Source organism: Equus przewalskii, chromosome 5, assembly GCF_037783145.1.
Source record: "Equus przewalskii isolate Varuska chromosome 5, EquPr2, whole genome shotgun sequence".
Taxonomy (NCBI): Eukaryota; Metazoa; Chordata; class Mammalia; order Perissodactyla; family Equidae; genus Equus; species Equus przewalskii.
Window position 1 is genome coordinate 7,935,717 of NC_091835.1, and position 11,332 is coordinate 7,947,048.

The 11,332-nt window shown below is 51.2% G+C and overlaps 1 protein-coding gene across 2 annotated transcripts; it reads left to right on the top strand.

Moving 5' to 3' along the window:
- The first annotated feature begins 5,477 nt into the window (after positions 1-5,477).
- Positions 5,478-11,110, top strand: CATIP (ciliogenesis associated TTC17 interacting protein). 2 transcript variants are annotated; one of them, XM_070619897.1, is made up of 10 exons: positions 5,478-5,610; positions 5,763-5,855; positions 6,210-6,410; positions 6,661-6,716; positions 7,354-7,440; positions 7,630-7,797; positions 9,075-9,199; positions 10,015-10,091; positions 10,388-10,476; positions 10,689-11,110. In XM_070619897.1, exons 1-10 carry the CDS (start codon positions 5,550-5,552, stop codon positions 10,923-10,925), a joined length of 1,194 nt encoding a protein of 397 aa, XP_070475998.1. In that variant the 5' UTR covers positions 5,478-5,549; the 3' UTR covers positions 10,926-11,110. The 2 variants fall into 2 exon arrangements, with proteins under 2 accessions (XP_070475998.1, XP_070475999.1); XM_070619898.1 differs by having other exon boundaries at positions 5,487-5,610; positions 6,215-6,410.
- Positions 11,111-11,332: the final 222 nt, after the last annotated feature.

An 11,332-nucleotide genomic window follows, 5' to 3' on the forward strand; every position in this document is an offset into this window, starting at 1 on the left:
GGGATTGGGGTTGGGTGGGCAGCCTCAGGTGTCCCGGGGAAGACCAGAGAAGAGGGGACACTGCAGACATGAATGTGAGGAGCATGTGTGTGGTCAGGAGCGCGAGACTCGGGCAGAGGTGGGACAGGGTGGGGAGAGAGGACTTGCAGTTGGACTAGTCTGATACGAATGTAGGTCTGCCTCTGATTGGCCCGGGGTGACACGGGGCAGGTGATTTATCCCCGAGCCTCGTGCTGGAGTGGCTGGGAGCCCTGAGTGAGGCACAATGGCTCAGTGAGCAGCCTCTCTCTTCCTACTGTGATTGATACACTCGGGGCTAGTCCATCAGGGCCAGCAGGACGAAGTGATTAAGAACGTGGACTCTGGAGCCGGTCCATCTGGGTTGGAGTCTACACTTTCCATTTCTTAACCAGGTGACTTTGGGCAAGTTACTTAACCGTTCTGTGCCTCCGTTCCTTATCTGTCCAGTGGGGATGATGCTAGCACCGCCTTAGAAGCTGATCGTGAGGATTAAATGAGTTAATACCTGCAGAGCTCAGCGCAGAGTGAGCCCTCTCTACACAGTGGTGGTTCAGTAGATGCCGACCCCAGTGGCTGGGAGGGCACAGGCTGTCCATGTCACGGGCTCAGACAGGCCAGCCTGCCCAACACAACCACACAGCTCATATGGCAGCCAGCTCCAGAGTGTCCCTCCACTGGCCTAGGAGGCCTCAAGGGGGCACAGTAACAAGGGTCCTTGACAGCTCTCTTGCAGAGGGTTACAGAAATAGACAACAGACTGGACATTGATCCTTCTGTGAGCCACTTTGTCAAATTGCTTTCTCCCCTAGCAGCTGGCAGGAAACAGCCAGCACCAAGGGGGCAGACATGAGGGTGGGGAAAGAGTGGAGAACATGGGCTGCTGGAGGTGGGAGCCTGAGGGGGCAGGCAGGTGGAGTCCAGTGCAGCTGGAGGGCCCGATGGAGGAGAGGCAAGGGCGCGAGGGAGAGCGCCAAAGGGGAGAGGGTGCGCGGGGCAGGCTTCCCTCTGGTCAGGAGTCCAGGACAGCAGAGTGGCTAGCGGTTAGGGGGGCGTAGGGAGAGGAACCACGTGAGCTCCCCTTAAAAAGCATCGAGACCACGATTTGCTTTCTTTTTAAAAAACTGTCTTACTGGGGCTGGCCCCGTGGCCGAGCGGTTAAGTTCGCGCGCTCCGCTGCAGGCGGCCCAGTGTTTCGTTGGTTCGAATCCTGGGCGCGGACATGGCACTGCTCATCAAGCCACGCTGAGGCAGCGTCCCACATGCCACAACTAGAAGGACCCACAACGAAGAATATACAACTATGTACTGGGGGGCTTTGGGGAGAAAAAGGAAAAAATAAAATCTTTAAAAAAAAAATTAATGAAACATTTGGTATAATTTCAACTTTCAAAAATAAAATATACATACTGTACTTATACACATATTATAAGTAATGCAAGAAGCTAGTTCTTTAGGAAGAAGATCTAATTTAAAAAAAAAACTGTCTTACTAATCAAAAAGATTTTGTCAAACTTCATGTAATTCACATATGAAAGCGATATGGTTTGCTTTTTTTTGAGGAAGATTAGCCCTGAGCTAACATCTGCTACCAATCCTCCTCTTTTTGCTGAGGACGACTGGCCCTGAGCTAACATCTGTGCCCATCTTTCTCTACTTTATATATGGGACACCTACCACAGTGTGGCTTGCCAAGCGGCACCATGTCTGCACCTGGGATCCGAACCAGCGAACCCCAGGCCGCCGAAGTGGAATGTGTGAGCTTAACCGCTGTGCCCCAGGGCCAGCCCCCCGGTTTTTTTAATTATAGTTAAAGGATTTAACTATATTTAACTTTATTGAGATATAATTTACATAACACAAAATTCACCCTTTTAAAGTGTACAATTCAGTGGTTTTTAATTTATGCACAGTTTTTCAACCATCACCGCAATCTAATTTTAGAGCATTTTCATTATCCTGCAAAGAAACCCTGTGCAGGTTTCATATCGGTCCCCGCTGCCACGCCGCCCCGCTGCCCCCGTCCCCCCACGCTGGGCCAACCCTGATCTTCTTTCCCTCTCTACAGATGTGCCTGTTTTGGACATTTCAACTAAACGGAGTCCTACAATGTGTGGTCTATTGTCACCAGCTTCTTTCACTCAGCATGTTTTCAAGGTCCCTCCACGCTGTAGCCTGTGTCAGGATTTGTTCCTCTTATGGCTGAATAATACTCCGTGGTGTACACAGACTGCAGACCGCGTCTTGTTCACCCATTCATCAGCTGCTGGACAGTGGGGTTGTTCCACTTTTTGGTTATTATGAAGCATGGTGCTGTGAACATCTGTGCACAGCTCTCTTGAGTATACACCTGGGAGTAGAGTTGCTAAGTCATATGGTAACTTCACATTTAACTTTTTGAGGAACTAACCAACTACTTCCCGAAGCAGTTGCAAGTTCTCTTAGTGCCGCTGACGGTGGCTCATGTGCAGAGAAAGGCTTATTCAGAATTCGCTGTGGCTTTTAAAAATGGATACTCAGTTTCTAAAAATGCAAATTTTAAAACATAAGCATTTTCAAAAGATTTAAGTTTGACTTACTAGTCGTATCATTCTAATCATAAATCTAGTGAATGTTAATAACTTTTGAGGGGGGTTTGGTTAGTAAGTGATCCTCTTTTCAAAATTAAAACTGCGTTAGGCAGTTTATGCTGTATTTTTTAATTCCATCTATTCTATTTCCTTTTATAAAGCAATTGATTGTTTTATGTCAATCATATCTCAAGTAATCTGGAAAAAATTAAGTAAAATAAAAAGAATTCAATTCTCTTGAAAGCCCAGAAATAAAACCACACATCTATAGACAGCTTATCTTTGACAAAGGAGCTGAGGGCCTACAATGGAGAAAAGAAAGTCTTTTCAACAAATGGTGCTGGGAAAACTGGACAGGCACACGTAAAAGATTGAAAATTGACTATTCTTTTTCACCATTCACCAAAATAAACTCAAAATGGATCAAAGACCTAAAGGTGAGACCTGAAACCATAAGGCTTCTGGAAGAAAATGTAGGCAGTACACTCTACGACATCAGTATTAAAAAGATCTTTTCGGACACCATGCCTTCTCAGAGAAGGGAAACAATAGAAAGAATAAACAAATGGGACTTCATCAGACTAAAGAGCTTCTTCAAGGCAAATGAAAACAGGACTGAAACAAAAAAACAACCCGCTAACTGGGAAAAAATATTTGCAAGTCATATATCTGACAAAGGCTTAATATCCATAATATATAAAGAACTCTCACAACTCAACAACAAAACATCAAACAACCCAATCAAAAAATGGGCTGGAGACGTGAACAGACATTTCTCCAAAGAAGATATACTGATGGCCAATAGGCACATGAAAAGATGCTCATCATCGCTGATCATCAGGGAAATGCAAATCAAAACTACACTAAGATATCACCTTACACCCGTTAGAATGACAAAAATATCTAAAACTAATAGCAACAAATGTTGGAGAGGTTGCGGAGAAAAAGGAACCCTCATACACTGCTGGTGGGAGTGCAAACTGGTGCAGCCACTATGGAAAACAGTATGGAGATTCCTCAAAAAATTAAAAATAGAACTACCATACGATCCAGCCATCCCACTACTGGGTATTTATCCAAAGAGCTTGAAGTCAGCAATCCCAAAAGTCCTATGCACCCCAATGTTTATTGCAGCACTGTTTACAATAGCCAAGACGTGGAAGCAACCTAAGTGTCCAGCAACAGACGAATGGATAAAGAAGATGTGGTACATATATACAATGGAATACTACTCAGCTGTAAAACAGAACAAAATCATTCCATTTGCAATAACATGGATGGACCTTGAGGGAATTATGTTAAGTGAAATAAGCCAGCGAGAGAAGGATAATCTCTGTATGACTCCACTCACATGAGGAATTTAAAATTATGGACTAAGAACAGTTTAGTGGATACCAGGGGAAAGGTGGGGTGGGGGGTGGGCACAAAGGGTGAAGGGGTGCACCTACAACACGACTGACAAACATTAATGTACAACTGAAATTTCACAAGATTGTGACCTATCAATAACTCAATAAAAAAAAAAAGAATTCAATTCTCTAAAAATATTTTTTTAAAGATTTTATTTTTTTCCTTTTTCTCCCCAAAGCCCCCTGGTACATAGTTGTATATTCTTCATTGTGGGTCCTTCTAGTTGTGGCATGTGGGACGCTGCCTCAGCGTGGTTTGATGAGCAGTGCCATGTCCTCGCCCAGGATTCGAACCAATAAAACACTGGGCCGCCTGCAGCGGAGCGCGCGAAGTTAACCACTCGACCACGGGACCAGCCCCTAAAAATATTTTTTTAAATAAAGCAATTTATTGATATATCAACCTCTCAAGTACTTTTATTGCAATCTAAAAAGTAATCATAAATATAGCAAATTTTATGGTTTTTAAAAGAATTGTTTGGTTCTACTTAAAATTCCATCAAGAACTTAACTTCAAAGTACAGTCTAAATCAACTATTCAGCTGCCCAACTTAAATTGGAATCTCAAGGCTTATCTTTTAAGCACTCTGCTACGCCAAATTATTTTAAACATTTCAAGAACTTGAAATATCAAATATGCACAATGTAACAGAAAAAAATATTAATACTATTAGTTAGATAATCTTAAGCAGTTTTACACATAATTCTAAATCTCCCGAAAGTTGATAGAAAAGTACCCAATAAGACTTTTCTTTTAAAGATTTTATTTTATTTTTTTCCTTTTTCTCCCCATAGCCCCCCAGTACGTAGTTGTACATTCTTAGTTGTGGGTCCTTCTAGTTGTGACATGTGGGATGCCGCCTCAGCGTGGTTCGATGAGCGGTGCCATGTCCATGCCCAGGATTCGAACTGATGAAACTCTGGGCCACCTGCAGCGGAGCTTGCGAACTTAACCACTGGGCCACGGGGCCAGCCCCCCTAAGAAGACATTTGAAGATGATCTTTGCAAGTGATATGGCGGGGGGGTGGGAGGGACACCTCCTTAGGTGACTGAGGTTTCATGTCAAGATTTTTCTCTTTTGTGACCTGGACTATCAGTCTGAGTCCCTTTTTATAGCCACGATGACAAAGATTCCAACACTTCCAAGTGGGGATCAGACAGCCCACAGCCTGGGGTTTGAGTCATAGCATAATTTAATTTTCAAAATTAAATGTGAAGCCCTTTAGAACAGTAGCCTAGGGTCAGTGTGGTTTAAGGTTTGTTGTGATTGTCATTGTTGTTACCATCACTATTCCGTGTCAGGACCACAATGTGTAGCTATTCACATGGCATCTGCTTGGCTGCAATGCATGTGAGGGCCACAACTTCTCAGGTCAGTCTAATGACCCACATCATCCGCCTGCCTCAAGAATGTCAAATGCTCCCTCTGCTGGACAACACCTCAGGCTTGGGCTGAGCCCTAGAACCCACAGTTCCTACCATTTCCTGCAAGGTCCGGGTGTTTAGTGAGTTGATGGCCCTTTAAGAGGCCCTAGCTAGCTCCCAGTTGCCATGGAGACAACTGGATACAGACCGGGTAGCAGCAGCATGTCCCGGAAAGTACAACCTACAGGTGGGAAGAGGGCTGCAGGGACGGGCAAGGGGAGGGGCGTCTTCTCCCTCACCGTCCACCCTGGGGTGGCCTTGGAGGGGTCTGCTCTTGGGACCCCTGCCCCACCCTCTCCTCCCCAGGGTCTGCCATCTCAGCCTCTCCTCCCTCCATAGCCCCCAGAGCCCAGGAGCACCAGCTCTCAGCCCAGGAGAGTCGGCCACCCCCAGAGGCCAATGCTGAAGCCGTGCGCTTCCTCAGATCCCTTCGTGAGCCTGGGCAGTGGGCGGAGGGTTGGGCCCAAGTGTGCAGAGGAGAGGAGAGAGAAGGCCCAGACCCGGCCCTGTTGCTCAGCCTTGAGTCTCCTGGGATTCAGAAAGGGCATGAGGCCGATTTGTTGATATTCTTCCAGGGAAGACCCCAGGGATGGGGTGGAGGGTGGGGGTTCACCTGCTGTCTGCTGTCGAGGCCAATGGAGGGGAAGCAGGGGCTGCCTGGGAGATGGGGGCTGAGGAGGGGGTGGGTGGAGCCCGGTGGGGGGGGGGAGCACTGGTGGCCAGGGGGTCAGAGTTGAGGCCTAGGAGCGGGGGCTTCATCCATCCCCACCGGATGCTCGCCCCCAGGGCAGGAGGAGCTGCAGATGCTGTTCTTCTCCGAGACTCTGGTCATGGTCTCAGACTCAGGGGAGCCTCAGGGAGAGCTGACCATTGAGGTGCAGAGAGGAAGATACAAGGACGACTTTGGCCTCATGTCGCACTGCGTCCTGGTGCACGCCTTTAGCCGCGGCCTCATGGACAAGATGCTCTGCGGAAACTCCCTCCTGGGTAGAGTTCCTGCTGCCTGATGCTCTTCAGCCCCCATGCCCCCACCCCCATTCCCAGGACCTTTACTCAGGACCCACCCTTTGACTTGACCTTGGCACCAGAATAAGGCAAAGAGCAGGTATGAGAGAGGAGGGGAGGTTAATCACAGCCACAGACTCAAGACAAGAGTGCCACTTAGTTCTCCTGTGAGTCCTCCAGCCTGGGCCACCCTCCCTGCCTGCAGTCTCCAGCCCCACTCCCTCCACTCCAGGCCATCTCTCATGGAACCTGGAGCTCATGGAACAACACAGTCAGGAGTTCATCAAGGTACCTTCTGGAGCCCCCAACCTTGACCCTAATCCAGGGTGAGAGAATAGAGACTCTGGGAGGAAGGCAGGGGGGTGGGCTCAGTGGCTTGTCTCCCCAGTTACTATGTAGTCCCCACCACACACAACTTGGAAACCAATCCAGCCAGGGCACTGGAGGTCAGCAGCAGGGCGCTTCTGATGACCTTCTCCTGACACACAAACCCTGTGTCCAGCCCACTCTGGTCCTCCTCAGCCAGCATCTGAACTGGCCTTTCCCAGAGCCTGGCCTTTCCCAAGGACCTGTCACCACCTCAGCTCCAAATTCTCCCGCTCTGCGCCCCTCACACCCAGCCCCAGCCACCTCATTAACTTCTGGAACGGGACCCGTTTACACACTGGAAACCACTCGTGCCTAAGAACCTTCCCACAGACACCATTCCCATCGTTTAAAACATGTATTCTGAAGTGCGTGTGCTCTTTAACTTCCTATCGCACCATCATATGATGTCTATTCGTGAGCTTTACGACACATGGAAGGTTTTCCATCCAAATCTCCCCATCCTCACGAAGGAGAATGGACTAGGTGACCTCTGGGGGGTCCTGTTCGTATGGGATCCGGTGAGTTTCTGCTCTCCACTCCATGCTCTGGCCCTTAGTTCCACATCCTCCCCATGGAACGGAAGACGAGTTTGCTGAAGCAGGATGATCAACTGGTCATGACCAGAAGCATCAAGGAGGGCCAGGTACGGGCGAGAGCCGGGTGGGAGCCGTCCTCCACATCCTCCCCGAAACCAGGAGCAGGGGCCAGATTGTGGTGAGGCCGGGAGCCTGGAGCGGGGACTCAGCAAGGACTGTATGCCCCGCCCTTGGCTTGCCCACCCTCCCAGCCCCTTCCCGGTTCAGCATTCCTGACCCAGATTTGTCCTGAACAGGAAGTGAAGACCGAAGTGGCTTTTTTCCCCTGGCACTCAATCACAGGCTTCATCTCCGAGGCTGCCAACCTGGTGTTGCTGAGGGTGATGGCCTGGCGGCAGACGGTGCCCAGCAACGCCCGCTTCCTGGCCTTGGACACAGAGGGCAAACTCTGCTATTCTACTTACGTGAGGGGTCGCCTGGGCAGGGGACTTGGCCTGGGGGCTAACTAGAAGGGGCAAGGAGGACACTGAGGTGGGAGCGGTGGAGTGGAAGAGGGGGCGAGGGGGTGAGACTTCCAAGAGCAGGGGAAAGCAAGAGCACGTTTGTCACAGAGATCAAGCATGGGGCAGGTGAAGTGAGTGAGAGGCACAGAAGGTGTGAGCAGTTGAGGGAAGCAACGCTTTTTACACAAAAGTCAGTGCAGGAAAAATAAACACAGCAGAGGGCTGTTTTTAAAGACATATTTTTTAACATCTGCAAATGGAACATCTCCAACTGCACTTAAACATTCTTTTATTATGTCTCAACCCTGAAGGGTGTTCCTTTTTTTCTTTAACTTTAGCTAAAATTTCATAATCAACATACCTAGGACTTGCCACAATATATGATTTTGTGTGTGTGTGTGAGGAAGATCGTTCCTGAGTTAACATCTGTGCCAATTCAATCTTCCTCTTTTTGCTTGAGGAAGATTGGCCCTGAGTTAACATCTGTGCCCATCTTCCTCTATTTCATGTGGGACACTGCCACAGCATGGCTTCACAAGCGGTGCTAGGTCCGCACCTGGGACCCAAACCCGCAAACCCCCGGCTGCTGAAGCAGAGTGCACAAACATGACCACTACACCACGGGGCCAGCCCTGCAATGTGTGGTTTTAGCACCATGCCTCTGAACACACCCTCTGGGGCTGATTTGACCAACTTTGTAAATGACACTCTAGTCTTTTCTATCACACACATGACACACAGCAAAGTGTTTGACACAAACAGGCACATGCCACTTCCCCCCCTTTTCTCTGAAACGTGTTTTATGTAGCCATAACAGGGGTTTCAGTGTTCATCACAACAGGGGACCCTACCTGCGGCAGCACGGGCCTGGGGCAGCCACCGTCTCAGTCTAGTCTCACTCCACAGAGCCTCCTGCCCCTGCCCCCAAGAGCCCACCCCCATCCACCCCCTAAGTGGTTGGTCCTCAACCCTGTCACAGAATCTGCCACCCAGAAGCACTTGGTCATTGAGATGGCAGAGCAGGGTGCAGCTGGTTCTCTGTGAAGGGACCCTCAACTTAACTTGGGGGTGCAAATCAGATCTCGGGGCACCTGAGGGTCCAGAAGGCCAAGGGTTGCTTATCACTGGTAAACAACTAATGAGGCTGCAAGAGGGAGCAAAGGGCCCGGGTGAGATTGGCGGGGAGCCCCTGGCAGGCACCCACCTCACCTCCCTCCCTCCATTTCGGCTGCTGCCAGCAAGCCCTGGGCTCCCAGGCGATCCAGGTGGGCCACCAGCAGGTGGAAGTGTTCACCGTGGAGCAGACTGTGCACTCGGAGGAGGGCATCCCCATGTCCTGCCAGTTCTACCTGCTCCCTGATGGGTGAGCTACCGACCCCAGGCCGGGGGCACTGTTGAGCCAAGCAGGGGTGCAGTGATGGAGGGCGCGGGCGCAAAGGGGATGCCGTTTCTGGGGACTCCAGGAAGAGCAGCTGTTGAGGCCTGAGTGCCCCTCGCTTTACCCACATCACTCACCCCTTCTGCATTTATTTGCACATCCTCCTGGCCCTCACGGCACCTCGAAACCGCCCTAAACAGCCCTGAACGGTTGAGGACGTCCACTCGGACTCCACAGGGCCGATGGCATAGCTAAAGCAGCTGCCACAGGTGTCGGGTGTAATATTGAAAAATGGCAAGATTTGAACAACTCGATAAAATCAATGTGCTGGGAGAAGCATCCTGGCACACTGCCAAGCGGTCACCAGCAAAGTGTAGGCACCAAATGGTGAGAAAATTCGGGAGGGGGAGAAGAATTTGTTTTTTGAAATTTCCAGAGGTATTGACATAATCATTTCCCTGGGAAAAAAGTAATCAGAGCATTCTTGGCTTTCCTTACTGTTGTAACTTAGCGTGTTGTTTCTATTTTGAGTGTTGCATAGCGGGAGGTTCCTGGTTTTTTGGTGCTTATGCTTCTAAAGTTCCCAGTCCAGCCCTGGCACACCAGCAAGCATCTCCAGCATACAAACAGTACCCAGTGTGAAAAGGAGGGGCCGTTCTCTGGGGATCTAGAAATGAACAGGACCCTGCCACACAGACAAGTCAGGAGGGAGTAAAGGGAGGCCCCTAAGACATCCCTCAGGGGAGTGGGCTGGTCCAGGAAGATGCCCCTCTCACACCTTCTTCTGTGTTGCTCCCCAGGCACGTAGCCAAGAGAGTCCAGGTGGGCTCCCCCGGCTGCTGCATGATCACCAAGATGCCCATCTTGAGGGAGGAGGGTGAGTGAAGCCTCTGGCTGGCGGCGGAGTGAAGGGGAGGCGGGAAGCCTAGGGCCTTCCAGGGCGCAGGGGCTGGATTAAGTGTGGGATGAGCGGGAAATCAGACGGAGAACCTTTGCCCTCTAGCCCCTGACCCCAAGGCAAGTTTGTGGGAAACCCCTTCCAGCAACTCTGCCCACGTGAGCAGAACCTTGGGGTTTCAGCCGAGCCTGCAGCTTGGCTGTTCTTGGGCATCCCTCTGTAGCCCAGGAAGGTTCTGGGGTCCGTGTCCGCAGCCTTCCTCCCTCCCCACCCAGATGAGATTGAGCCTCGCCCAGCCTTTGAGAAGAAGCCCCTGGTGTGGGAGGAGGACGTGGAGCTCTACTCGAGGTTCATGGAGCGGAAGGTGAGGGGGGCGGCAGCCAGCCTGGGGGCCCCATTCCCCGGCCAGGAACCCTCTTTCCTGAGCTCTCCTGTGCCTGGTTAAAATGCATGCCCCTGGGGGCTGGGAGGCCCCAGCATCCCTAAGCCCTCCTTGGAGAGAAGAAGGGGGGCCTCCTGGGGCGGGGGGGTCCGGGTCGGGCTCAGGCTCGGTCCTCGGTCCTCGGTCCCCGGCAGGAGGAGCTCCGTCTCAGCCACAACAGCTACCTGCGGCAGCACCCGGAGGCCCACGCGCTCATCTCCGATTTCCTGCTGTTCCTGCTGCTGCGCCAGCCCGCCGACGTGGTCACTTTCGCGGCCGACTTCTTCGGTCCCTTCGCCGTGCGCCGCCGGCCGACCCCCTCCCTGCGCTCCTCCAACCGGCCCAGCCCCTTCCGCTCGCTGGACCCAGAGTGCAGCCCCAGCGAGGGCTAGCGGGGCGCGCCGCCGGCAGGAAGCGGGGCCTCCGGCAGGCCAGGCGGGACGCCCCCGGGGGCGCGCTTTCCGGGCTGCGGTTTGGATGGGAGTAAGCGGGGCCCTCCCGCGGCGCTGCCCTGCGAGCCGGAATCTTCCCTGGCCCACGTCTTGTCTTGCACTAAAAATAGGAACCGTTAACAGTGTCTATCGAGCTAACTGCAGCCTTTCTTCCTAGATGCTATTATTACCAATATTCCTATTTTACAGAAAAGAAAATAGAGGCACAGAAAGGTAAAGTAGCTTTTAAGAGTTAGCAGGTGGGACGCAGGCTTCATACCTGGACGTTGGTTTCCAAACCCGGTCACTAGGTTAGCGGGGGGTGCAGGGGCGGAGCTTCTTGGCGCTCGGAATCACCCTGGATACCA

What these genes read in the sequence shown, in the direction of transcription:
- CATIP (XM_070619897.1), top strand. Translation starts at nt 5,550, where the DNA reads ATGGAGACAACTGGATACAGACCGGGTAGCAGCAGCATGTCCCGGAAA. An exon ending in CCGGAAAGTACAACCTACAG is followed by an intron (nt 5,611 to 5,762) that starts GTGGGAAGAGGG and finishes CTCCCTCCATAG; the next exon opens with CCCCCAGAGCCCAGGAGCAC. An exon ending in CGAGGTTCATGGAGCGGAAG is followed by an intron (nt 10,477 to 10,688) that starts GTGAGGGGGGCG and finishes GGTCCCCGGCAG; the next exon opens with GAGGAGCTCCGTCTCAGCCA.